The sequence below is a fragment of the Symphodus melops genome, assembly GCF_947650265.1.
Source record: "Symphodus melops genome assembly, chromosome: 1".
NCBI lineage: Eukaryota > Metazoa > Chordata > Actinopteri > Labriformes > Labridae > Symphodus > Symphodus melops.
The window spans coordinates 1,995,181-2,018,982 of NC_136691.1; the positions used below are offsets into that span (position 1 = coordinate 1,995,181).

At 40.0% G+C, this 23,802-nt stretch overlaps 3 protein-coding genes and 1 long non-coding RNA gene across 4 annotated transcripts in view; 3 read left to right on the forward strand and 1 right to left on the reverse strand.

The window, feature by feature from the left end:
- Window positions 1-23,802, reverse strand: part of LOC306835694 (cytochrome P450 2K1-like) — a gene marked incomplete at both ends in the record, with an annotated part of 41,197 nt that overhangs the window by 12,026 nt on the left and 5,369 nt on the right. The window lies entirely within an intron of this gene.
- The window catches only part of LOC306832344 (uncharacterized protein), a 41,505-nt gene that overhangs the window by 5,159 nt on the left and 12,544 nt on the right, over window positions 1-23,802 (forward strand). Inside the window, exon 9 of the mRNA XM_079356951.1 lies at window positions 629-2,269. Within this exon, the coding sequence (XP_079213077.1) occupies window positions 629-754 (126 nt within the window). The 3' untranslated portion in view covers window positions 755-2,269. Of the gene's footprint in view, window positions 1-628 lie in introns of the transcript that reaches the window.
- LOC306833228 (uncharacterized protein) lies at window positions 2,719-7,938 on the forward strand (the record flags this gene model as incomplete). Its single annotated transcript, XM_079358358.1, has 7 exons — window positions 2,719-2,826; window positions 3,391-3,705; window positions 3,796-4,041; window positions 7,086-7,415; window positions 7,510-7,593; window positions 7,663-7,767; window positions 7,931-7,938. The coding sequence occupies exons 1-7, from the start codon at window positions 2,766-2,768 to the stop codon at window positions 7,936-7,938; spliced, it is 1,149 nt and encodes a 382-aa protein (XP_079214484.1). The 5' UTR covers window positions 2,719-2,765.
- On the forward strand, window positions 18,055-19,038 carry LOC306832460. Its single transcript, XR_013780231.1, has 3 exons — window positions 18,055-18,143; window positions 18,325-18,657; window positions 18,788-19,038. It is a non-coding gene; the product is annotated as an uncharacterized lncRNA (long non-coding RNA).

Consider the following 23,802-nt stretch of genomic DNA (forward strand, 5'->3'; position numbering starts at 1 on the left):
ATGCAGGTTTAGGCTGCCATGGTTCCCAAATTTCTGCCATGTGTCTGTTTTAAAAAGCTCAGACTCTGGGACCAAACCGGGTCCTGTGAATCCTGGCATGATGTCCCCTTAGGTTTGGGGAACAACAAGGTGGCTCAGTTTTTTATTAATAGCACCTGCTGTGTCACACCCAGACTTTGAGGGGTTTCTTTACATTTTACAAGCGGCCTGCAATAAAATATCTGGATAAATACATTGTTAAAAAGTCATGCAGCTCTCACAGGTGTGATGAGCTCTCTAATATATGTATAAAAGAACACTACAAAAATAGCTGAAAGCATTTGAACATTTTATGTTTTCTTTACGGTACTTTTGCTGTTAATTCCAGAGATACATCTTCATTTTGAGACACATCTGAGCATGGAAAATGTGTTGATTTCTTGAATAGAAATGAACCATTACACCGCAATGACTATATGATGAGAAGGGTTAAACAAAGGCCATAACGGTAGTTCCTACACAAGACGCTTCATGAACAACTCCTGTTGCAAGAAATGTCATCCCATTGAAGTTTTTTTAGTATATTGCAAAACTGTGTGAGTGAATATGAATATTGTGTTGCCGCCTCTCTCTTTTGTTTCATGTGCAGGTTAAAAATGATGAAGAAGAAGGTGATGCAGTGACGTACAGCGCTGTGAAAGCTTACTCTTCTTCTGCTGGAGCCTCCGCTGATGAAGCCTCCATCTATGCTACTGTCAACAAACAAAAAAAATAAAAAATACAGAACTGGAGAAGAATTATACCTACTCTGGACTGATGCTGGCATGTTTGAGTGAATACTTGAAGATGGACTAGAAAACCAGTCGATGGCAGTATAAACCATGAACAAATGTGGAAAAGAAATGATTTTAATCTTTTACAGGCTGTTTCTGTGTCTGTAGCTTTAAATATGTAAATGAGCTGTGTCTGACCACGCCCCCTCTCTGGAAGGGCTCGGGTGTACTCGCTGCTTTCTCGCTCCATGTCCTATTGTTTACGGTGAGAAGGCAGACTCAGAGGGCAGAACAAACACCTAGCTGTGGGAGTGTCACCCACCTGGGGGAGGGGCTACTGCCCTTTGTGATGTCATGAAGGGAACATCTCCAAACAGCCTGTTTGAGCAGGCAGAAGACGGAGAGGATGGACTTTTCTCATCATTGGGGGGTTTGTTGACAGGATAGAGACATAGACAGCAGTTGATAGACACATTGATATAGATAGATAAATACTTTATTGATCCCAAGGGAAATTCAGATCTTATGGTTATTGTTATGGTTACTTAGAATCAAGATGTGCAACAAAATACAGAGCGTTGTTAAACTGTGTGGCAGAATCACAGGATCGCCCATCTGTGACTTTTATTATTTGTCTAGTTTTAAGTGTTTGAAGACGGCTCTGTCATGGTTTGGTTTCGGTTGTATTTCAGAGTTTTGAGTTCAGTTTTATTTATTCCCTCGTGTTTTTCCGTGTCGCCGTGTTTCCCGGCATCTCTGGTTTCCCTCCTGTGTTGATTGTTTCATAGTCTTGTGTTCACTTTAGTCTTCAGTGTGTTTCCCTGTGTCCTCCTACGTTACCTGTAAGTTTATTTCTTGTGTTGTTTTTTAAGTCTAGTCTTTGGTGTTTCCTGTTTTATTTTGTAGATCTGGTTTTAGGTGGTGTCAGTGTTGGGTTTTACTTTGTACTTGCCTTCAGTTGTTCTGGTCTTGTGTTCTTTGTTCCTTGTGTTTCCCGCCTTTGTGATTACCTTGATGTTCCTCACCTGTCTCGTTAGTATCACCTGCGTCTGATTACCCCTTGTCTATTTAGTCTCTGTGTCTTTTGTATGTCGTCGTGACTTGTTGCTCGAGCTTCCTACTCCTTGTGTTTCGCCTCATGGTTTTTGGATTTTTGGATATCTGTTATTTAAGTAAGTTTTGGTTTTTGCGTTTTTTGTTTAATAAACCTTTTTTCTGCACTTGGGTCCTCCCTCCCTGTTTTCCTACCCGAAACGTGACAGGCTCAGTCGAGATCAAAGTCAACCTTTGTCCAAGGACTTTAGGTTTCTGCCATCAGGCCGCAGGTTCAGCCTGTCAGCAGGCAGGAAAGAAAATGAGAAACTCACTCGTCACTGCTGCCATTACATATTCAAAAGGATATATGTGTTTATCTACTGTATTTATTTAAGATCCGTTCTGTGTTTTATGCTGATTATATGCATTTTATTTTACTGTTGACTGCTCTCATGCAAGGATAATAAACTTATACAACTTTGTATTTTTGGTGAAGCATATTCTGTACAATGTTTAAAATAACTTGACTTCACATTGAATCCACCAAAGCTTTATGTATGTTACGAGACTGCTGTGAGACTTTACGCGTACACTTCTCCTTCAGTTCTCAGAACTAACACAATGAGGAACAAACTCTTACTATGCTGCAAACTATTCCTTTGAAATATCAAAGGAATCACACATCACCCCCGTCCTTCACGGCTCCCTATCCCACAGTCTATCAAGGTCAAACTCCTCATATGTGCAAAGTCCTACATCTACATGTCTGAGCTTCCCACTTCCCTCCTCCACCGGCACTCACTCACCTCCTGTTCTCGGAGGTGTGCCTTAAGAATGGCAGATAAGGTCTCAACCTAAAGTGGGTGGGTGAAAACAGTTCTTAAGAACATAAATGGAAGTCTCAGGAAGCCTCTTAGTTTATTAAGGAAGTTACACTTTGAAAAGCACAACAAGAAGAGGACGAGACAAAGAAGCGAGATGCATCGAGTCAGAGGGATTCAACCGTCTTTACTTGTGATTCTCACGCTGCTGGTTTCTGGTAAGAATTATTTTTTTAATGTGTTGTGTATGACATTTCATTCATTGATGAAGATTGATGATTTTACCTATTAAAGTGACATTGATTAAAGTGCCAAGATCAGTAAAATAATCATATTGACACCACTCACTTGGGGAGTGTTTTAACAATCAATGGCGACAAGCCCCGAATTGGATGGGTGGAGGTGTTGTGCCCAACAGTCTGCTTTTAGACAGCGTCACTCAACACTATATACACTTGTCACTATGGAAGTTGCTTTCTGGACTTTAAACACTTAAGTGCATGAAAGTACGTATTGTTTGGAAGTCCTCCATTACCAACTGCTGGGTATTTTATAATCCCCAAATAGCTTGGGACAGCAACTGGTGTGTTGAAGCCACTGGGAGTAGATGATCAGTGATGCTCCGACTGGCTGTATTAAAGTCAGATGATAGGCAATGGGTTCTACGTGTGACAAAATGTGTAAAAATGTTTTTAACTAAAGCTATGAACTATGTTATTATTAGACATGACACTTGCATGAGAGCTCATGTTGACATTTCTTTCTGTTGTCTTTTTAAACAGCAGTGACTGGACAGTTTGGTTCATTCATTTCCCTCATCGTCAGAGACGGGGATGACGTCATGTTGCCTTCAGGTCATGAGATGAATGAGAAGAACACGTGTGATGAAATCAGCTGGGTCCTTGTAAAACACACCCCTGTAGATCTGGTCACACGGGGGAAGATGGTCCCTAACTCTCAATTGGACCCAGAGAGGCTGAATCTAACAGCCAACTGTTCTCTGGTTATACGGAAAGTCACAGCTAAGGATGTTGGTCTGTACTGTTGTCAACTAACCGGTTCACCAGAAACTCAGCTTTCTCTGTCTGTTATTCAAAGTGAGTGTTTGTCTCTTCAGATCAAATAGTGTATTTTTTAGAACGATCTAAAATATAAAAATTTTCTTTTCTCTTTTTGTTCTTCATCAGTTACTGAACGTGAAGAAAGTGAGCAGGTGACACTGAGCTGCTCTGTGGCAGCACCTGATTTGTGTCGACACAAAGTGAGGTGGCTGTTTGAGGGAGGAGATGAAATAGCACCGACTGGAGCATGTCAGCAGACCGTGATGATTCCTTCTCGTTCCAAACACAATTCAAAGTGTGAAGTGACGGATGGGTACAAGAACAAAATACTCCTGTTTGGATTGAGGACTCAGTCCTCAGATGGAGAACCAGGTGAGATCATGATGTGCTGATTTTTTAAAGGTTCAGGTCCAAGGTTGTTTATTGTCAAATATGCTCCATGTTAAACATACAGCACATTAAACACAAACATTAAACATTCAAAATAAAATTTGTTTTTTGTTATGAAGAATTATAATGCCATGTTTTCTTTCCAGAAGGTGGGGTTAACGTCTATGAGGGCGACAGAAAAGTAAAAAAATCATTTACAAATTATCATTTGTCACCAAACAGCATCATGAGGCGTCACATCCATGTAGGACAATGATTTTTAACTGTATTAAACTATGAAGACTCTTCTTACATTTTCTCCTTTAAGATTTTTTATTGTTGATATCTGAGTCACAGCTGCCCTGTTTAGTCAAGTTCAAGAGGGAATGGCAAGAATAGGAAAGAAAAAAAAAACAGTAAAAGGAAGAAGTTCCTAAAAGGAAGTAAAAAGAGGAAGTTGATGCTGTAATTATGATGATCTGCTGAAGTTTAACACTTTATGCTAAAAGGAGACCTGAAGCAGAGTGTGTGTGTGTGTGTGTGTGTGTGTGTGTGTTCGAGTGTTTAACATAAGTAATGTTGATGTTTGTGCCTTTCCACGGTACTTGTTAATTAAATGGCCAATAAGTAAACCAACGTTCAGGTCACCTTTTAAATTTTCAATTTGCAGAATTTAATTCAGATTTTTACATTCAAATATCCAAATTAGGGAGTTTTGGAAACACATTTGTAAATCGCGATCCAAACAAACAAACAAAATACAGCAACAGAAAGCTCTGAGTGTCCTCTCACTCATAAAGCAAAAAATAGAAAAATAAAATGTTTCAGTCTCCCAGGAGAGGAATTTGTTTGACAGTCACCACATACACACACATTGGACTCTCACTCTAACTGACGTCCAGAATTTCACAGTTTTCACTCATGTTTTAAAATCGCCACTGTAGTCTCAGTCTGAATGCTAGATGAAAATACATCAAAACGTGCGCCTATTTGTGCTGTCGCTCACAGTCCAAACGGAACAGTGATACCATTTTTTCTTTTCAAGATATTTGAGGTTTTGCGAGCAGTGGGAATTGATGGAATGTTCTGGCAGATCAAAGCTGAATGTCAACCAATCAGTGAGCAGCAGGTGTTCAGAGTGACAGTGATGACATCATATTTTGAGTGGGACAGAGTTCTGTCTAAAGGCTCGTTCACACGGCAGGATTTTAAAATTGTCGGCCGATTTCCAAAACTTTAGAGACCACACATGGCGATAAATAATCGGAGGTTTTACAGTTTCAGTCATACAGTGTTTGGTGTGCGGCCACACGGCAACATCCACACACAACACATGAACCAATTTAACTCACGAACGTCCCCCGATCAGACGGGAAATCTTGCAAAACCTCTCGAGATGAAACATGATTCCAGAGTCAACAAACTAGCGAAGAGGATGCAATGGCGATTGTTTGTGCTGTGTTTTTTTTTTTTTTTTTTTTTTTAAGATTTATTTTTGGCCTTTATGCCTTTATTATAGAGAGGAAAGTGGATAGAGGCGGAAATCAGGGAGAGAGAGTGGGGAGAGACGTGGGAAATGAGCCACAGGCCGGACGCTAACCCGGGCCGGACGCTAACCCGGGCCGCCCGCACGAGGATTGAGCCTCGCGCCACCAGCGCGCCCCTGTTTGTGCTGTGTTTTTATCTGAATCGGTCACAGAGTGGAGACTATGGGAGCATGACCTGTACTTGCTACATGATGATACGGTGGTGAGTAGTTATTGTTGTTTTGCTACCGGTGTTTCCTCGGCGTAACGTCATCTCACTTTCTTATTGGCTACGCGTCACAGTCAACAAGCTCATGCAGGTTTTCCCCTTGGGGGACACCACACATGATGAGAAATCGGGCCAAAACAATCCAACATGTTGAATATCCCCGATTTAAGATCGGAGCGGTCCCGACATTCTTCCGACCAGACGAGAGCAGTCTGAACACACCACACACGGCAGGATGATCTTATAAGATTATTTTATGATGATCAGGGCGTCCTTAAGATTATCGTAAGGGGAGAATCGGGGCCAAAATCGGCGTAATTATCCTGCCGTGTGAACCAGGCTTTAGCTGTTAGCTACAGTTAAACACTTACTGCAGTCTCACAAACGCATACACAGACACACACATGGCAACCACCCTCACAATTTCTGCAGGAATTGTCTAGTTAGAATTAAAATTGAGAAACACAGAGAACTCTCATCTCCTTCATCATCATCTTTTGTTATTGTTTTGATTGAGCACCCCCTGGTGGCAGAATCTATGTACTGTGCCTTTAAATGATTCACCATGACAACCAGAAGACTTTACAGCTACTAGGAGCTTGGTGTAAGGTTGACATTGTAATGTCTGCCCATGTTGGAACTCAGCTCCTGTGAAAACCTTAAATGTTAGTGAATTGTAAATTAGTCAAAAATTATAAGTTCAGTTCAAGCTTGGCTACTGATTTTCAGATCAACAAACACCGCAGTTAAAAAGGTTTGAATGTTTTTATTCTCATGTTCAGGTTGGATCATGTTCGTCTCTGTATCTATGGGACTGACAGTACTCATCATCATTTCTGTCTGTGATCCGCAACGTTGGGAACGCTTTGGGGTCCCTTTAAGGGTTGTTTTGCTGATATCTGACGTAGGATCATGCTGAGTCACAGCTGTCCTGTTTAGTCAAGTTCAAGAGAAAGTGGCAAGAGTAAAAGGAAGAAGTTGCTAAAAGGAAGTAAAAAAGAGGAAGTTGATGGTGTAACTCTCTACTTGGAGTCTTTGAGAGTAAAGGATGTGTGAGCGAGAGAGCTTGAAGTGAGATCCGTCACTTCAGAAGGATTAAAATGTCTTTATTTGTGATTCTGATGTTTCTGTTTACAGGTAAGAATTGACTTAAACACACAAACGCTAAAAATACAGACTGCAGATGTTTTTAACCTGTTTAAGTGGCTGACATCGATTTTAGTCAGACATCAAAGTTTGCTTCCTCTTTTTGCTTCTTCTGACAAAACATATTTCTCTTTAATCTTCACCAGCTGTAAGCGGAGATGATATCGCCTCCTTCACTGTCAGATTTGAAGAGGCCGTGACTTTGCCTTGTGGAAATGTGATTAAAAATCAGACGAGATGCGAGAAGACGTCTTGGCTTTTCAGTCGTGATTTAAAAACAACAGTGCAGCTGATTACACTCGGGATTATAAGTAAAGATGCTGGATCTAAAGCTGAGAGGCTAAGTGTTACAGAGGACTGTTCTCTGGTTATTAAAAATGTCGAACGTGACGATGTCGGTCGTTACTCCTGCAGACAGTTCAGATCAGGAGAACAAGTCGGTCCAGATGCTCGTGTGTTGCTGAATGCTATTTACAGTAAGTGATGACTCATAAATTTAAATATCATGTCTTTTTTTATTACATGAACAAGGTTTGGAAGTTAAACTTTCTCTCTTATTCTCTTCAACAGTTGTAATGGAGGACACCTTCAGTTTTTTCTGCTCTGTGTTCAGATACAGAGAGTGTGTCCACACAGTGCAGTGGCATTATAAGGGTGATGAGACAGATATATTAAATCAACAACAGTACCCCTGTTCATCCGCTGTGACCTTTTCAACTCAAGTTCAGAGGACAAACTTTGAGGAGTTGCTGTTTTGTAACGTGACGGATCAGAGTGGACAAACTCTGACGTGTGATTCCGACTCTGAGTCTCCATGTGAGAAAACGGGTACGTTTGATTTGATTTGATTAATTATGTAGTTAAAGTGCTAAACTGTGTTTTATCATTGTGTCTTCTTTATTGTTTATTTTTTACATCCCATTCCACAGAGGCAAAAGAAAACACTTCAACAAAACACTTCACTTCAACCTCCCCATTCGTCACCAAACAGCATCATGAGCCGGAGGCGTCACATCCGTGTAGGACAATGATTTTTAACTGTATTAAACTATGAAGACTCTTCTTACATTTTGTCCTTTAAGGGTTTTTATTGTTGATATCTGACGTAGGATCATGCTGAGTCACAGCTGCCCTGTTTAGTCAAGTTCAAGAGAAAATGGCAAGAATAGGAAAAAAAGAGTCAAAAGAAGAAGTTGCTAAAAGTAAGTAAAAAAAGAGGAAGTTGATGGTGTAACTCTCTACTTGGAGTCTTTGAGAGTAAAGGGTGTCTGAGCGAGAGAGCTTGAAGTGAGATCCGTCACTTCAGAAGGATTAAAATGTCTTTATTTGTGATTCTGATGTTTCTGTTTACAGGTAAGAATTGACTTAAACACACAAACGCTAAAAATACAGACTGCAGATGTTTTTAACCTGTTTAAGTGGCTGACATCGATTTCAGTCAGACATCTTTTTGCTTCCTCTTACAAAACTATTAATTTTGTTTTTTTAATATTTCTCTTTAATCTTCACCAGCTGTAAGTGGAGTTGATGTCGCCTCCTTCACTGTCAGACATGGAGAGGACGTGACTTTGCCTTGTGGAAATGTGATCAAAGATCAGACGAGATGCGAGAAGACGTCTTGGCTTTTCAGTCGTGATATTAGGGAAACAGTAGAGCTGGTTACAGACGGGACTATAAGTAACAATAAGATAGCTGAAGCTGAAGCTGAGAGGCTAAGTGTTTCAGAGGACTGTTCTCTGGTTATTAAAAATGTCAAACGTGACGATGTCGGTCGTTACACCTGCAGACAGTTCAGATCAGGAGAACAAGTTTCAGATGCTCGTGTGTTGCTGAATGTTATTGACAGTAAGTGTTTTATCAGTATTTTTAATCAGACTCTCTTGTTAAAACGATCCTGAAACATTTGAATAAGTCTTTTATAAAGTGAGGAAGGTTAACTCAACTCTTCTGTTCTCTCTCTCTCTCACCTCTCTTCACCAGTTACCTTGGATGATCCCTTCAGGTTTTACTGCATTGTGTTCAGATATGGAGAGTGTGCCCACACAGTGCAGTGGTATTATAAGGGTGATGAGACAGATATATCAGAACAGAAACATACCTGTGCAGCCAATGTGACATTTAAAACTGAAGTTCAGAAGTCAAAGCTTAATGAGTTGTTGTTTTGTAACGTGACGGATCAGAGTGGACAAACTCTGCTGTGTAATGTCAACCCCGGGTTACCATGTGTGAAAACAGGTAGAGTTACTAACATTACATTTAAAGTAATCACATTTCTTATCATATTAATGTGACTTCAGTCAGTTAAAGTGATTTATTTCATCTTTATTTTTGTTCCTTCATATCATCTTCAACAAATGAGAAGGAAGCACATCAGCAGGAGGAAACGAGATGACGGACTACGAAACTCTGAAGAAACCAGGTAGAGCACAGACCACATTCACACAGCGGCCATTTTCCTGTGATGTCACACTCTGATTGGGAGGTGTAAATGATGTCACATCGTATTGCTTTGTTCGGTGTAGCTGTCAATTCAAAGCTTTATTGAAAATATCAACAAGGCTTAAAATAACATATAGCACTATAATAATAAATAACTATGATATGTTAACAGGAGTAATAATCATTTATGTGAATAAACATCTCAAAAAGTGCTATTAGGTGTTTCATAGTGAGTATGTGTCTGTGTTTTTGTGTGTCTGTCTCTGTGTGTGCATGTGTGGTCTGTGTGTATGTGTGTGCACTAGCGTACGTATCTAACAGGGGACTTGAGCATTATTACACACCAACCAACAGAGGACATTTTTGAAGTTTAGTTTATAAGTTTAGTTGTCAGGGACCATGTATAAAAATAACATTCATCTCACAGAGAAAAGATGCTTCATACCAGATTATAACAGTATGCTAATTTCCATCTGCAGTCCCCGGGCAGGTCAAGACAGAACACATACACAATACAATAAAACATGAATTCATATCACAATGCACATATGCTAAGACTCCACACAAAGGCTATATGTAAAATAACGTTTGCATCGTTAAAGTTAAAATGCTGAATACTAGGAGGAAACACTTGCAGGAAGTTCTGTCTTGGATATGCTTTAAGTCATCCTAAATTAATTTCAAAACCACTCTGCTGAAGTTTAACACTTTATGCTAAAAGGAGACCTGGAGCAGAGTGTGTGACTTTGTGTGTGTGTGTGTGTGTGTGTGTGTGTGTGTGTGTTCGAGTGTTTTACACAAGTAATGTTGATGTTTGTGCCTTTCCACGGTCCTTGTTAATTAAATGGCCAGTAAGTAAACCAGCCTTCAGGTCACCTTTTAAATTTTCAATTTGCAGAATTTAATTCAAATTTTTACATTAAAATATCCAAATTAGGGAGTTTTGGAAAAACATTTGTAAATTGCAATCCTGAAGTCATTGTTGCTCGCATATACAAACAAAATACATCAAAAGAAAGCTCTGAGTGTCCTCTCACTCATAAAGCAAAAAATAAAAAAATAAAATGTTCCAGTCACCCAGGGGAGGCATTTGTTTGACAGTCACCACATACACACACATTGGGCTCTCACTCTAACTGACGTCCAGATTTTCACAGTTTTCACTCATGTTTTAAAATCGCCACTGTAGTCTCAGTCTGAATGCTAGATGAAAATAAAATACATTGAAACGTGCGTCTATTTGTGCTGTCGCTCACAGTCCAAACGGACCAGTGATACCATTTTTTGTTTTCAAGATATTTGAGGTTTTGCGAGCAGTGGGAATTGATGGAATGTTCTGGCTGATCAAAGCTGACTGTCAACCAATCAGAGAGCAGCAGGTGTTCAGAGTGACAGTGATGACATCATATTTTGAGTGGGACAGAGTTCTGTCTAAACGCTGGTTCACACGGCCGGATTTTAAAATTGTCGGCCGATTTCCAAAACTTTAGAGACCAAACATGGCGATAAATAATCGGAGGTTTTACAGTTTCGGTCGTACAGTGATTGGTGTGCGGCCACACGGCAACATCCACACACCACACCAACCGATTTCACTCGCGAACGTCCCCCGATCAGACGGGAAATCTTGCAAAACCTCTCGAGATGAAACGTGATTCCAGAGTCAACAAACTAGCGAAGAGGATGCAATGGCGATTGTTTTTTTGTTTTTTTTAAGATTCATTTTTGGCCTTTTTGCCTTTATTATAGACTGGTATAGTAATGACGTATTTTTGTAGGCCAACCCGAAAAAATGGCGCCGGTGGTTCCTACGTAAATTTGTCTATGGGATTTTTGCATTGGATTTTGGATCATTGCAGAAAATAAGCTCTGTGTCAAACACACGTTTCTGACGCGTTGTTGTTTTGTTTAGCGGGATAATCTTTACAGATGAACATCATTTAAGTTTGAAGAGTTAATGCAGCCGAGAGAAGTAAAAAGCGAACGTTATGCGCTAGTGAACTACACCGTGGTTGATTAATAATGACGTCAGGACCGTTATGCTTCATCGATCTAATCAGTGGATTTGACAAGCTAGCTAAACGTTAGCTTAATAAGTTGTTTATTAACCTAATATTTGCAAGAGCACTGAAAAACATGACTAGAGGCTGTAAGGAGGATTAGGGAGAGAGTTCCCGGCGTGATGACGGTTAATGTCTGTGACAACCACTGTAGTTTCAGTTAGCTACTCGTTAGCAACCGCCGTTTAAAGTTTGCGTAAAAACTTTAAAAGTCACAAGTGGGGTCTTAGGTAACGTAGTTTATCCCGTCTAACAAAACGTCAACATCTCTTCAGCTTTTGTTAACCACAGATCTTATTTCATGCGTCTAAACACAAACCCATTCAAAATCCCCATTGGGTTAGGAACCCATGGTGCTAAAATGCTAACTCACTTCCTGGTTTTAGGACTCAAAACTACACCAGTCTATTGAGAGGAAAGTGGATAGAGGCGGAAATCAGGGAGAGAGAGTGGGGAGAGACATGCGGGAAATGAGCCACAGGCCGGACGCGCGAGGATTGAGCCTCAATACATGGGCCGCGTGCTACCGCTGCGTCACCAGCGCGCCCCTGTTTGTGCTGTGTTTTTATCTGAAAAAAAAAGGTTTTTTTAAAAAGAGCCGTCGGTCACAGAGTGGAGACTATGGGAGCATGACCTGTACTTGCTACATGATGATATGGTGGTGAGTAGTTATTGTTGTTTTGCTACCGGTGTTTCCTCGGCGTAACGTCATCTCACTTTCTTATTGGCTACGCGTCACAGTCAACAACCTCATGCAGGTTTTCCCCTTGGGGGACACCACGCATGATGAGAAATCGGGCCAAAACAATCCAACATGTTGAATATCCCCGATTTAAGATCGGAGCGGTCCCGACATTCTTCCGACCAGACGAGAACGGTCTGAACACACCACACACGGCAGGATGATCTTATAAGATTATTTTATGATGATCGGGGCGTCTTTAAGATTATCGTAAGGGGAGAATCGGGGCCAAAATCGGCGTAATTATCCTGCCGTGTGAACCAGGCTTTAGCTGTTAGCTACAGTTAAACACTTACTGCAGTCTCACAAACGCATACACAGACACACACATGGCAACCACCCTCACAATTTCTGCAGGAATTGTCTAGTTAGAATTAAAATTGAGAAACATAGAGAACTCTCATCTCCTTCAGCATCAGCATCATCTTTTGTTATTGTTTTGATTGAGCACCCCCTGGTGGCAGAATCTATGTACTGTGCCTTTAAATGATTCACCATGACAACCAGAAGACTTTACAGCTACTCGGAGCTTGGTGTAAGCTTGACATTGTAATGTCTGGCCATGTTGAAACTCAGCTCCTGTGAAAACCTTAAATGTTAGTGAAGCATAAATTAGTCCTAAATCATAAGTTCAGTTCAAGCTTGGCTACTGATTTTCAGAATTGAATTTCCCTCGGGATCAATAAAGTATCTATCTATCTATCTATCTATCTATCTATCTATCTATCTATCAGATCAACAAACACTGCAGTTAAAAAGGTTTGAATGTTTTTACTCTCAGGTTTAGGTTGGATCATGTTGGTCTCTGTGTCTGTGGGACTGGCAGTACTCCTCATCATTTCTGTGACAGTCATCATATGGGCGAGAACCAAAGGTGAGAAACGTTTGAAAGTGTTATTAGTTTGATGTGGTTCACAATGTGAAAACTGAAGTTGACTCTTTTGTCTTCACAGGGAACAAAACGCAGACAGATCACAACTCTGTGAGTTTAAAAAACTAATCAACAGCTGATTTTTCTGATATTTGAGAGTGGAATTTTCTTTAAATGAAGTATAACTCCAGTTTTTTTTTTTTATCTAGCAGGGATATATAATTGTGTCTTTATGTGAGAAAATCTGGTTTGTTGCTTTTTTCTGTTCTCAGGTTGAAAATGATGAAGGTGAAGCTTCAGTCCTCTTTGAAAACTCAGGAGGTCCGGATGCTTCTGTCAGATTCTAGTGAGCAACAACGTCAAGATCAAGATCACCTGAAAAGACAAGTTAACATGAAGAAGAAGAAAACAAACATCATTTTCAATATTTTTTTAGATTACCGTAAATTCCGGACTATAAGCCGCTACTTTTTTCTCACACTTCGAACACTGCGGCTTCTACTCCGGTGCGGCTAATGCATGGATTTTTTATGGGGGACAATGAGCTTCTGCCGCAAAAACATTTGACTTCGTCACGTCGGATCTTAATATCAGTCATTTTGCGCTTCATGCACGCACCCTCATGATGGAAAACACACGGAGAAATACATATGATGCAGCTTTCAAGTTAACGGCGATCGACCTGGCTGTCAAAGAAGCTAACAGAGCTGCTGCACGTTAAGATGACACTGACAGCGACAACAGAGACTGAGGAAGTGAGTAATGAAGTCATTCTGAGGCAGTGAATGGATGGACTTTTTCTTGTGAAATATATTACGGTCATCTTTTTCATCAGCCGTGTTACAGACACCGTCGGCTAGGCTTCGTATTGTAACGGTTCATGTTGTAAAGTCAGTAGTTGATAATGTGTTCATAATTCCGATTATGTGGAGAGTCAGTGAATGCACCAGCGAGAACGTGTTGAGTGGCTGTATGAGAGAACGCTGGGGGAGAGAGTTGGATTGTTACGGCAAGTGATGTGTTGCTCTCTGCTGTAAACGGCGTGGTCACGGCCGACAGTGATCGGGTTATTAAGTTATTATTTGAACGCTCTCGTCGTCCTTTAACGTCCGTACGGACGCTACAGTATTTGCGGATGTTACCGGTAGCCTAAGTCTGTGTAAATAGCTCTTGTTATAGCGTGGACACCTGCGGCTTATAATCAAGTGCGGCTTATATATGTACAAATACATTTATTTACTTATTTTTAGCCGGTGCGGCTTATATCCAGGTGCGCTCAATAGTACGGAATTTACGGTACACATTTTTTTCCAGTTAAAGAACTTTGTGGCTAGACTGGATTGTCTTCTTTTTATTTACAATATACACAGTGTTAAATCTAATTTTGTTGTTTACAATACATTATTGGCTTGGAGGGATGTTAGAAAATATTTGAACATCCCCTTATTTTTTTCTGTTTGGTCTCCTCTAGCGCTGAACCCCGATTTCTCTCCTCAGATTAGGAGTGTTGGTCTCTTAAAATGGACATCGAAAGGCATCCTAGATTTCACCAGTCTTTTCACCTCTGACTCTTTAAAGTCATTTGAGCAGGTTTTGACAGAGTTTAGCATTCCTTCTAATGAATTTGATAAATACCTCCAAATTCGTCATTTTTTTGAAACCCGTATGAGAGGGAACAAATTTCGTCTTAATCTTTCAGAACTGGAGAACCTGGGGGTAACATTTAGTACCAGTGACTGGACCAAGATTTGCGACAGAAAATGTTCTTCAATCTCAAAACATGAACAAAATTTCAAATTCTTTCATCAGATTTACTTTACCCCTGTTCGCCTCCACGGGATGTTCCCCAACAGCTCCAACCTTTGTTATACATGTAAATCTCTTAAAGGTACACTTACTCATGTGTTTTGGTCATGTGATTATATGAAAAGGTTTTGGGAAGGTGTACACTCTGTCACTGAGGAAGTGAATGGTAAACAGTACGATGTCTCCTTCTTTCTATTTGTTAAATCGTGCACCTGATGACCTTTTTGATACAGACACAATGTCTCTCTTAACAATCCTTTATTTTCTTGCTAAGAAATGCATATTACTGCGGTGGTCGACCCCTCATGTTCCCACTGTCAACATGTGGATATCACAGATATCAGCTCAGATATCAGACTCACGACGTGAATCACAAATCAGGAACATTTTGGAGGTTTTGGTCTCCGATGTACATTTTTCGACAAAAACTCTGACTCTAACTTCTTGACTAAACAACTTTTTGTCTTACTGATGTCAAGGAGGGAAGAAAAGAGGTGTCACTGTCTGATAGGAATATGTGTCGAGATATTTATTTCTGTAAAATTGTGTATATTGTGTCGCAGCACTTATGGTTAGTTTTGCTATGGGTGGGATCTTTTTGTTCTTGTTTTGTTTTTATTTCTTTTTCTGTGTTTTCTTTATGCACATGCAACAAAATTCAATAAATAAAAATAAATAAAACATTTGTGGCTATAATTCAGGAAGAGAGAGAGTTGGGAATGACATGCAGGAAAACAGCCACGGGTCAGATTCCAAACCCGGGCTGCCCGCTTTGAGGACTATGGCCTCTAGAAACCATGAACTAATGTAGAAAAGACGTTTTCAATCTTTTACAGGCTGTTTCTGTGTCTGTAGCTTTAAATATGTAAATGAGCTGTGTCTGACCACCCCCCCTCTCTGGAAGGGCTCGGGTGTACTCGCTGCTTTCTGGCTCCATGTCCTATTGTTTACGGTGAGAAGGCAGACTCAGAGGGCAGAACAAACACCTAGCTGTGGGAGTGTCACCCACCTGGGGGAGGGGCTACTGCCCTTTGTGATGTCATAAAGGGAACATCTCCAAACAGCCTCTTTGAGCACACTTTTTCTGAAAAGTGGAGCAGGGAGAAGGAGAGGATGGACTTTTCTCATCATTGGGGGGTTTGTTGACAGAAAGGAGACATATAGATAGACACATATTGATATAGATAGATAAATACTTTATTGATCCAAAGGGAAATTCAGATCTTATAGTTATTGTTATGGTCAAGATCTGCAACAATTTTTTTTTTGCTTTTTGCATCACGTGAAGAAAACTTTCAAACAAAGAAAAACACATTTTTCTCGTCTCAGGGCAAAATGAGGGCTGGACTCACGACCATTCAACACTACTAGCATGCTTCTAATGATACGCAGCTTCATGCAAATGGGTGAAGTATCCCTTTAATAATCAGTGATCAATTTCCTTGATGCGTTGTTGAAAACTTTACGGGCACACTTCCTCTTCAGTTCTCAGAACTACCACAATGAGGAACAAACTTTTCTCCTACAGTGGTGAAATCCATTCGAACTTTTCGCCTCCGTCCTTCATGGTATCAACTTCAAACTCCGCATGCTAACAGACAAAGCTCTACACAACCTCGACCGGTCTGAGCTCCTCCACCGGCACTCACACACCTGGACTCTCCGGTATGCTGGTGTAAACCTCCTGCTCCTGGTGGGAAGAAAGGGGAATAAGCCCTCATCTTAAAGAGGGTGGATATAAACACTTCTCAATAACATAAAGAGAAGTCTCTGCTGCCACAGGAAGTTAACGCTCTTAGCCCTTTGAGAAATACTTATTAAGAAACTTCCACATAAAAATGCTCAACAACAAGAGGACGAGACAAAGAGGCAAGATGCATCAATTCAGAAGGACTAAACTATTTTTAATTGTGATTCTCATGCTGCTGGTTACAGGTAAGAACTTGTTGTTTACTCTGAATATTCTGTGTTGAGTGCATTTCATTAGGTTTTTATGACATTTTCAAACATAACTGTATATCATATAGGCAAAAACATTGATTGTTTTTTTACAAATCACATATCTTCACCAGCTGTAAGCGGAGTTGATATCGCCTCCTTCACTGTCAGACATGGAGAGGACGTGACTTTGCCTTGTGGAAATGTGATTCAAGATCAGACGAGATGCGAGAAGACGTCTTGGCTTTTCAGTCGTGATTTAATAACGACAGTAGAGCTGGTTACAGACGGGAATATAAGCATCGATGAGATTGCTAAAGCTAAGAGGTTAAGTGTTACAGAGGACTGTTCTCTGGTTATTAAAAATGTCAAACGTGACGATGTCGGTCGTTACTCCTGCAGACAGTTCAGATCAGGAGAACAAGTCGGTCCAGATGCTCGTGTGTTGCTGAATGTTATTTACAGTAAGTGATGACTCATAAATTTAAATATCCTAACTTTTTTTATAATGTGAACAAGGTTTGGAAGTTAAACTTTCTCTCTTATTCTCTTCAACAGTTGAAATGGAGGACGCCTTCAGGTTTTACTGCTCTGTGTTCAGATACAGAGAGTGTGTCCACACAGTGCAGTGGTATTATAAGGGTGATGAGATAGATATATCAGAACACCATCAGTATTCCTGTTCAGCCGTTGTGACCTTTTCAACTCAAGTTCAGGAGTCAAACTTTGAGGAGTTGCTGTTTTGTAACGTGACAGATCAGAGTGGACAAACTCTGACGTGTGATTCCATCTCTGAGTCTCCATGTGAGAAAACAGGTACGTCTAATTTGATTTGATTAATTATGTAGTTAAAGTGCTAAACAGTGTTTTATCATTGTGTCTTCTTTATTGTTTATTTTTTACATCCCATTCCACAGAGGCAAAAGAAAACGCTTCAACAAAAGAAGACGAAATGCTGAAAGGTGACACTCTAGCAGGTAAAAAGAAAAGTTAAGGAGAAATCCTTCCTGCATCTTATCCTCTCTCCCCACATCCCATTTTTATTAACACTGATTGAGGTCTTAACCTGCTCTCTGTAAAGCGCCTCATGGTAACACGTAGTTGTGAATTGCCGCTGCACAAATAAAGATTGACTGCCTTATTTGGTCAAGTTCAAGAGAAAATGTAAAAAATGACAAAAAAGAAGAAGTTGCCTAAAGTAAGTTAAAAAGAGGAAGTTGATCCTGTAACTCTCTTCTTAAAGTCTCTGAGAGTAAAGGGTGTGTGAGCGAGAGAGCATGAAGTGAGATCCGTCACTTCAGAAGGATTAAAATGTCTTTATTTGTGATTCTGATGTTTCTGTTTACAGGTAAGAATTGACTTAAACACACAAACAAACGCTAAAAATAGATGTTTTTAACCTGTTTAAGTGGCTGATGTCGATTTTAGTCAGACATCTTTTTGCTTCTTCTGACAAAACTATGGACGAAATAACAATAAATTCCTGTTAATTTTTTTTATTTTTTATATTTCTCTTTAATCTTCACCAGCTGTAAGCGGAGATGATGTCGCCTCCTTCACTGTCAGACATGGAGAGGACGTGACTTTGCCTTGTGGAAATGTGATCAAAGATCAGACGAGATGTGACAAGACTTCTTGGCTTTTCAGTCGTGATACTGGGGGAGCAGTTATGGATCTGATTACAGACGGGATTATAAGTAAAGATGCTGGAGCTGAAGCTGAGAGGCTAAGTGTTACAGAGGACTGTTCTCTGGTTATTAAAAACGTCAAACGTTACGATTTTGGTCGTTACTCCTGCAGACAGTTCAGATCAGGAGAACAAGTCGGTCCAGATGCTCGTGTGTTACTGAATGTTATTGACAGTAAGTGTTTTATCAGTATTACTCAGACTCTCTTGTTAAAACGATCCTGAAACATTTGAATAAGTCTTTTATAAAGTGAGGAAGGTTAACTCAACTCTTCTGTTCTTTCTCTCTCACCTCTCTTCACCAGTTGAAACGGATGATGCCTTCAGGTTTTACTGCATTGTGTTCAAATATGGAGAGTGTGCCCACAGAGTGCAGTGGAATTATAAGGGTGATGAGACAGATATATCAGAACACCAACAGTACATCTGTACAAACGTTGTGACATTTAAAACTGAAGTTCAGAAGTCAAAGCTTAATGAGTTGTTGTTTTGTAACGTGACGGATCAGAGTGGACAAACTCTGCTGTGTAATGTCAACCCCGGGTTACCATGTGAGAAAGCAGGTAGAGTTACTAACATAAAATTTAAAGTAATCAAATTTCTTATCATATTAATGTGACTTCAGTCAGTTAAAGTGATTTATTTCATCTTTATTTTTGTTCCTTCATATCATCTTCAACAAATGAGAAGGAAGCACATCAGCAGGAGGAAACGAGTTGACGGACTACGAAACTCTGAAGAAACCAGGTAGAGCACAGACCACATCCACACAGCGGCCATTTTCCTGTGATGTCACACTCTGAGTGGGAGGTGTGAATGATGTCACATCGTATTGCTTTGTTCGGTGTAGCTGTCAATTCAAAGCTTTATTGAAAATATCACCAAGGCTTAAAATAACATATAGCACTATAATAATAAATAACTATGATATTTTAACAGGAGTAATAATCATTTATGTGAATAAACATCTCAAAAAGTGTTATTAGTTGTTTTATAGTGAGTGTGTGTCTGTGTGCATGTGTGAGCGCTAGCGTACATATCTAACAGGGGACTTGAGCATTATTACACACCAACCAACAGAGGACATTTTTGAAGTTTAGTTTATAAGTTTACTTGACAGGGACCATGTATAAAAATAACATTCATCTCACAGAGAAAATATGCTTCATACCAGATTATAACAGTATGCTGTGTGTTTGAGGGCCACGGTCCTTGTTAATTAAATGGCCAGTGTGTAAACCAACCCTCAAGTCACCTTTTAACTTTTCAATATGCAGAATTTAATTCAGATTTTTACATTAAAATATCCAAATTAGAATTAAAATTGAGAAGCTGAGAGAACTCTAATGATTCTCCTTCAGCATCAACATCATCTTTAGTTATTGTTTTGATTGAGCGCCCTCTGGTGGCAGAATCTATGTACTGTGCCTTTAAATGATTCACCATGACAACCATCAGACTTTACAGCTACTAGGAGCTTGATGTAAGGTTCAAGTTGTGATGTCTGCCCATGTTGGAACTATCTCAGCTCCTGTATAAACCTTAAGTGTTAGTGAAGTGTAAATTAGTCCTAAATTATAAATTCAGTTCTGTTCTGTTTTTCAATTCAACAAACACTGCAGTTAAAAAGGTTTGAATGTTTTTATTCTCAGGTTTAGGTTGGATCAGGTTCATCTCTGTGTCTGTGGGACTGGCAGTACTCATCATCATTTCTGTGACAGTCAGCATATGGGCGAGAATCAAAGGTGAGAAACGTTTGAAGGTGTTGTTAGTTTGATGTGGTTTACAATGTGAAAACTGAAATTGACTCTTTTGTCTTCACAGGCAACAAAACGCAGACGGATCAAAACTCTGTGAGTTTAAAAACTAAATAATCAACAGCTGGTTTTTCTGATATTTGAGAGCTAACTTTTCTTTAAATCCAGTAAAACTTCAGTTTTTGAATCTAAGAGGGATGTATAATTGTGTCTTTATGTGAGAAAATCAAATTTGTTGCATTTTCTGTTCTCAGGTTGAAAATGATGAAGGTGAAGCTTCAGTCATCTATGAAAACTCAAGAGGTCCGGATGCTTCTGTCAGATTCCAGTGAGCAACAACGTCAAGATCAAGATCACCTGAAAACACAAGTTCACATGAGGAAGAAGAGAAGCAGCCACGGGTCAGATTCCAAACTTAGACTGCCCTTTTTGAGGACTATGGCCTTTACAGGTGTGGGGTGAGCCAACAACCCACAAGGCTGATGGCGCCCCAACAACTCCAGATTTGTTTTAAAGATTTCAAACATTTTGCTTCAGCTTTGCCGTAGTTTATCAGGTGCAGCAATAGCTCAGTCTGTGGGGACTTAGGTTTGAAGACATTAGTTACAATACACACCGGCCGCCACCATCCCCCCCCCCCCCATTATACAATTATCCCCAAACAAGATTTAGCAGCCCCTATGTGACTAAGAATAAACATAATTACTGCATTAGCATTAGACTTCAAACTTATATAGCATAATGTACACAACCTGTGAAGGAGAGAAAAACATCTGCTGATTAAAAGAGACCTGTAAACAGTTAAAGAGCCTTAGAAACAAAGTGCTGACCTTCTAGAAACTAGTTCCATGTGCATGTACAGAGGTGTTTGAGGTAGTGCCAGAGGTGTGAGTACAGTCATTAAACAGTCAATGCAGGGATGCAAATTGAGCCATTAAAATGCTCAGCAACATAAAGGAGCAGTGATTAGCATTAAGTGTCCAAAACAATAAGGTGAAACCAGGAGTGATTAGGGTGATTGCCATTAAAGTACCCAACTATTGAGGAGCAGATTAGCATTAAGTGTCAAAGACAATAGAGTGAAACTTGACCTAGTTAGGGTGATCATGTCAACCATTACAGATGTAGCATAACAATATAGTAGGACGAAACCAGACATGATTAGGGTGATTATCATTAAAGTGACCAGTGCTCAGTAAGGTGACTATCAATATTCATTAAAGTGTCCAACTGGGGGCTGACTCTGAGGTCAGCAGTGCAGATGAGGAGTGAGAAAAAAGTGAAAAAAGAGTCCAGAGTTCACCGCGTGCTTCTTCCCTGCCGTGACAGTGAAGTGTTGTACAGTCTTATGGCCTATAGGGGGACAAAAGAGTTCTTGAGTCTGTCCGTGGAGCACAACTGTGACAGCAGTCTGTCACTGAACATGCTCCTCTGACCGGTGAAGGTGCTGTGCAGAGGGTGGTGTGTGTTGTCCATGATGGAGAGTATTTTGTCCAGAGTCCTCCTCTCTACCACTGTCACCAGTGAGTCAGTGTAGGCGTCCTTCACGTTTACATACAGGAGGTCTATTGTCCTGTTCTTCCTGGTGGAACAGCTTACAAACTGGTGAAAGTCCGGTAGTGTAGAGTTCAATGTAACGTGGTTAAAGTCACCTGAGATGGCAATGAAAGTATCAGGGTGCTGTGTTTGTAATCTCGACGTGCGCTCGTGGAGGAATGTAAGCGCAGAGCAGCAAATGAACGACAGTTCAACTATGCTAAACATTTAACCAATCAACAAAGATTGGTTAAATGTTTTTAGCATAGTTGCATCTCTCCACTAGTGCACATCCACAGGTTCTGTTTGTGTCCTGGACCTATGTATGTACGATAAGCATGTCTCTCCATAACAGAGTGTAAACCAGGATTAAAAAAAGTGTGTAAAAGAGAAAAAAGAACTCTGTTGCAAGAAAGTAAACAGTTTTAATTTATTGTACACAATGTATATAAGCTTGTCTTTCCTGTTTTTGTACTTTTTTGCTAATGTTTGGCTAGTGCTAATTTGCTACGTTTTTAATAAAACAGCTCTCCACCTCTCACATTGAGTTTTGTATAACTGAATCCTGTATTAATTTTTAATATAATTTGTTTCGTATCTTTTTAGTGTTTATTTTTTAAACAGACAGGGCAGTCAGTAGAGTGGGAAATAAGGCAGAGAGAGAATGATTGACTGATTTGAATGAGGCGCAATGAGGAACAAACATTTCTCAACCCGCTAAAAATATCCGCCCTCCCCATTCGTCACCAAACAGCATCATGAGCCGGAGGCGTCACATCTGTTTATAGGACAATGATTTTTAACTGTATTAAACTATGAAGACTCTTCTTACATTTTGTCCTTTAAGGGTTTTTATTGTTGATATCTGACAGAGGATCATGCTGAGTCACAGCTGCCCTGTTTAGTCAAGTTCAAGAGGGAATGTAAAAAATGACAAAAAAAAGGTAAAAACAAGAATTTGCTAAAAGGAAGTAAAAAGAGGAAGTTGATCCTGTAACTCTCTTCTTGGAGTCTTTGAGAGTGAAGGGTGTGTGAGCTAGAGGGCATAAAGTGAGATCCGTCACTTCAGAAGGATTAAAATGTCTTTATTTGTGATTCTGATGTTTCTGTTTACAGGTAAGAATTGAATTAAACACACAAACGCTAAAAATACAGACTGCAGATGTTTTTAACCTGTTTAAGTGGTTGACATCGATTTCAGTCAGACATGAAAGTTTGCTTCCTCTTTTTGCTTCCTCTGACAAAACTATTAATGTTATTTGTTTCATATTTCTCTTTAATCTTCACCAGCTGTAAGCGGAGATGATATCGCCTCCTTCACTGTCAGACTTGGAGAGGACGTGACTTTGCCTTGTGGAAATGTGATCAAAGATCAGACGAGATGTGACAAGACTTCTTGGCTTTTCAGTCGTGATTTAATAACGACAGTAGAGCTGGATACAGACGGGAATATAAGCATCGATGAGATTGCTAAAGCTAAGAGGCTAAGTGTTACAGAGGACTGTTCTCTGGTTATTAAAAATGTCAAACGTAACGATGTCGGTCGTTACTCCTGCAGACAGTTCAGATCAGGAGAACAAGTCGGTCCAGATGCTCGTGTGTTACTGAATGTTATTGACAGTAAGTGTTTTATCAGTGTTTTTAACTCAGACTCTCTTGTTAAAACGATCCTGAAACATTTGAATAAGTCTTTTATAACGTGAGGAAGGTTAACTCAACTCTTGTGTTCTTTCTCTCTCACCTCTCTTCACCAGTTGAAATGGAGGATCCCTTCAGGTTTTACTGCTCTGTGTTGACATATGGAGATTGTGTCCACACAGTGCAGTGGTATTATAAGGGTGATGAGACAGATATATTTGTACACCAACAGTACTACTGTTCAGCCATTGTGACCTTTTCAATTCCAGTTCAGGAGTCAAAGCTTAATGAGTTGCTGTTTTGTAACGTGACGGATCAGAGTGGACAAACTCTGCTGTGTGATTCCATCTCTGAGTCTCCATGTGAGAAAACAGGTACGTCTGATTTGA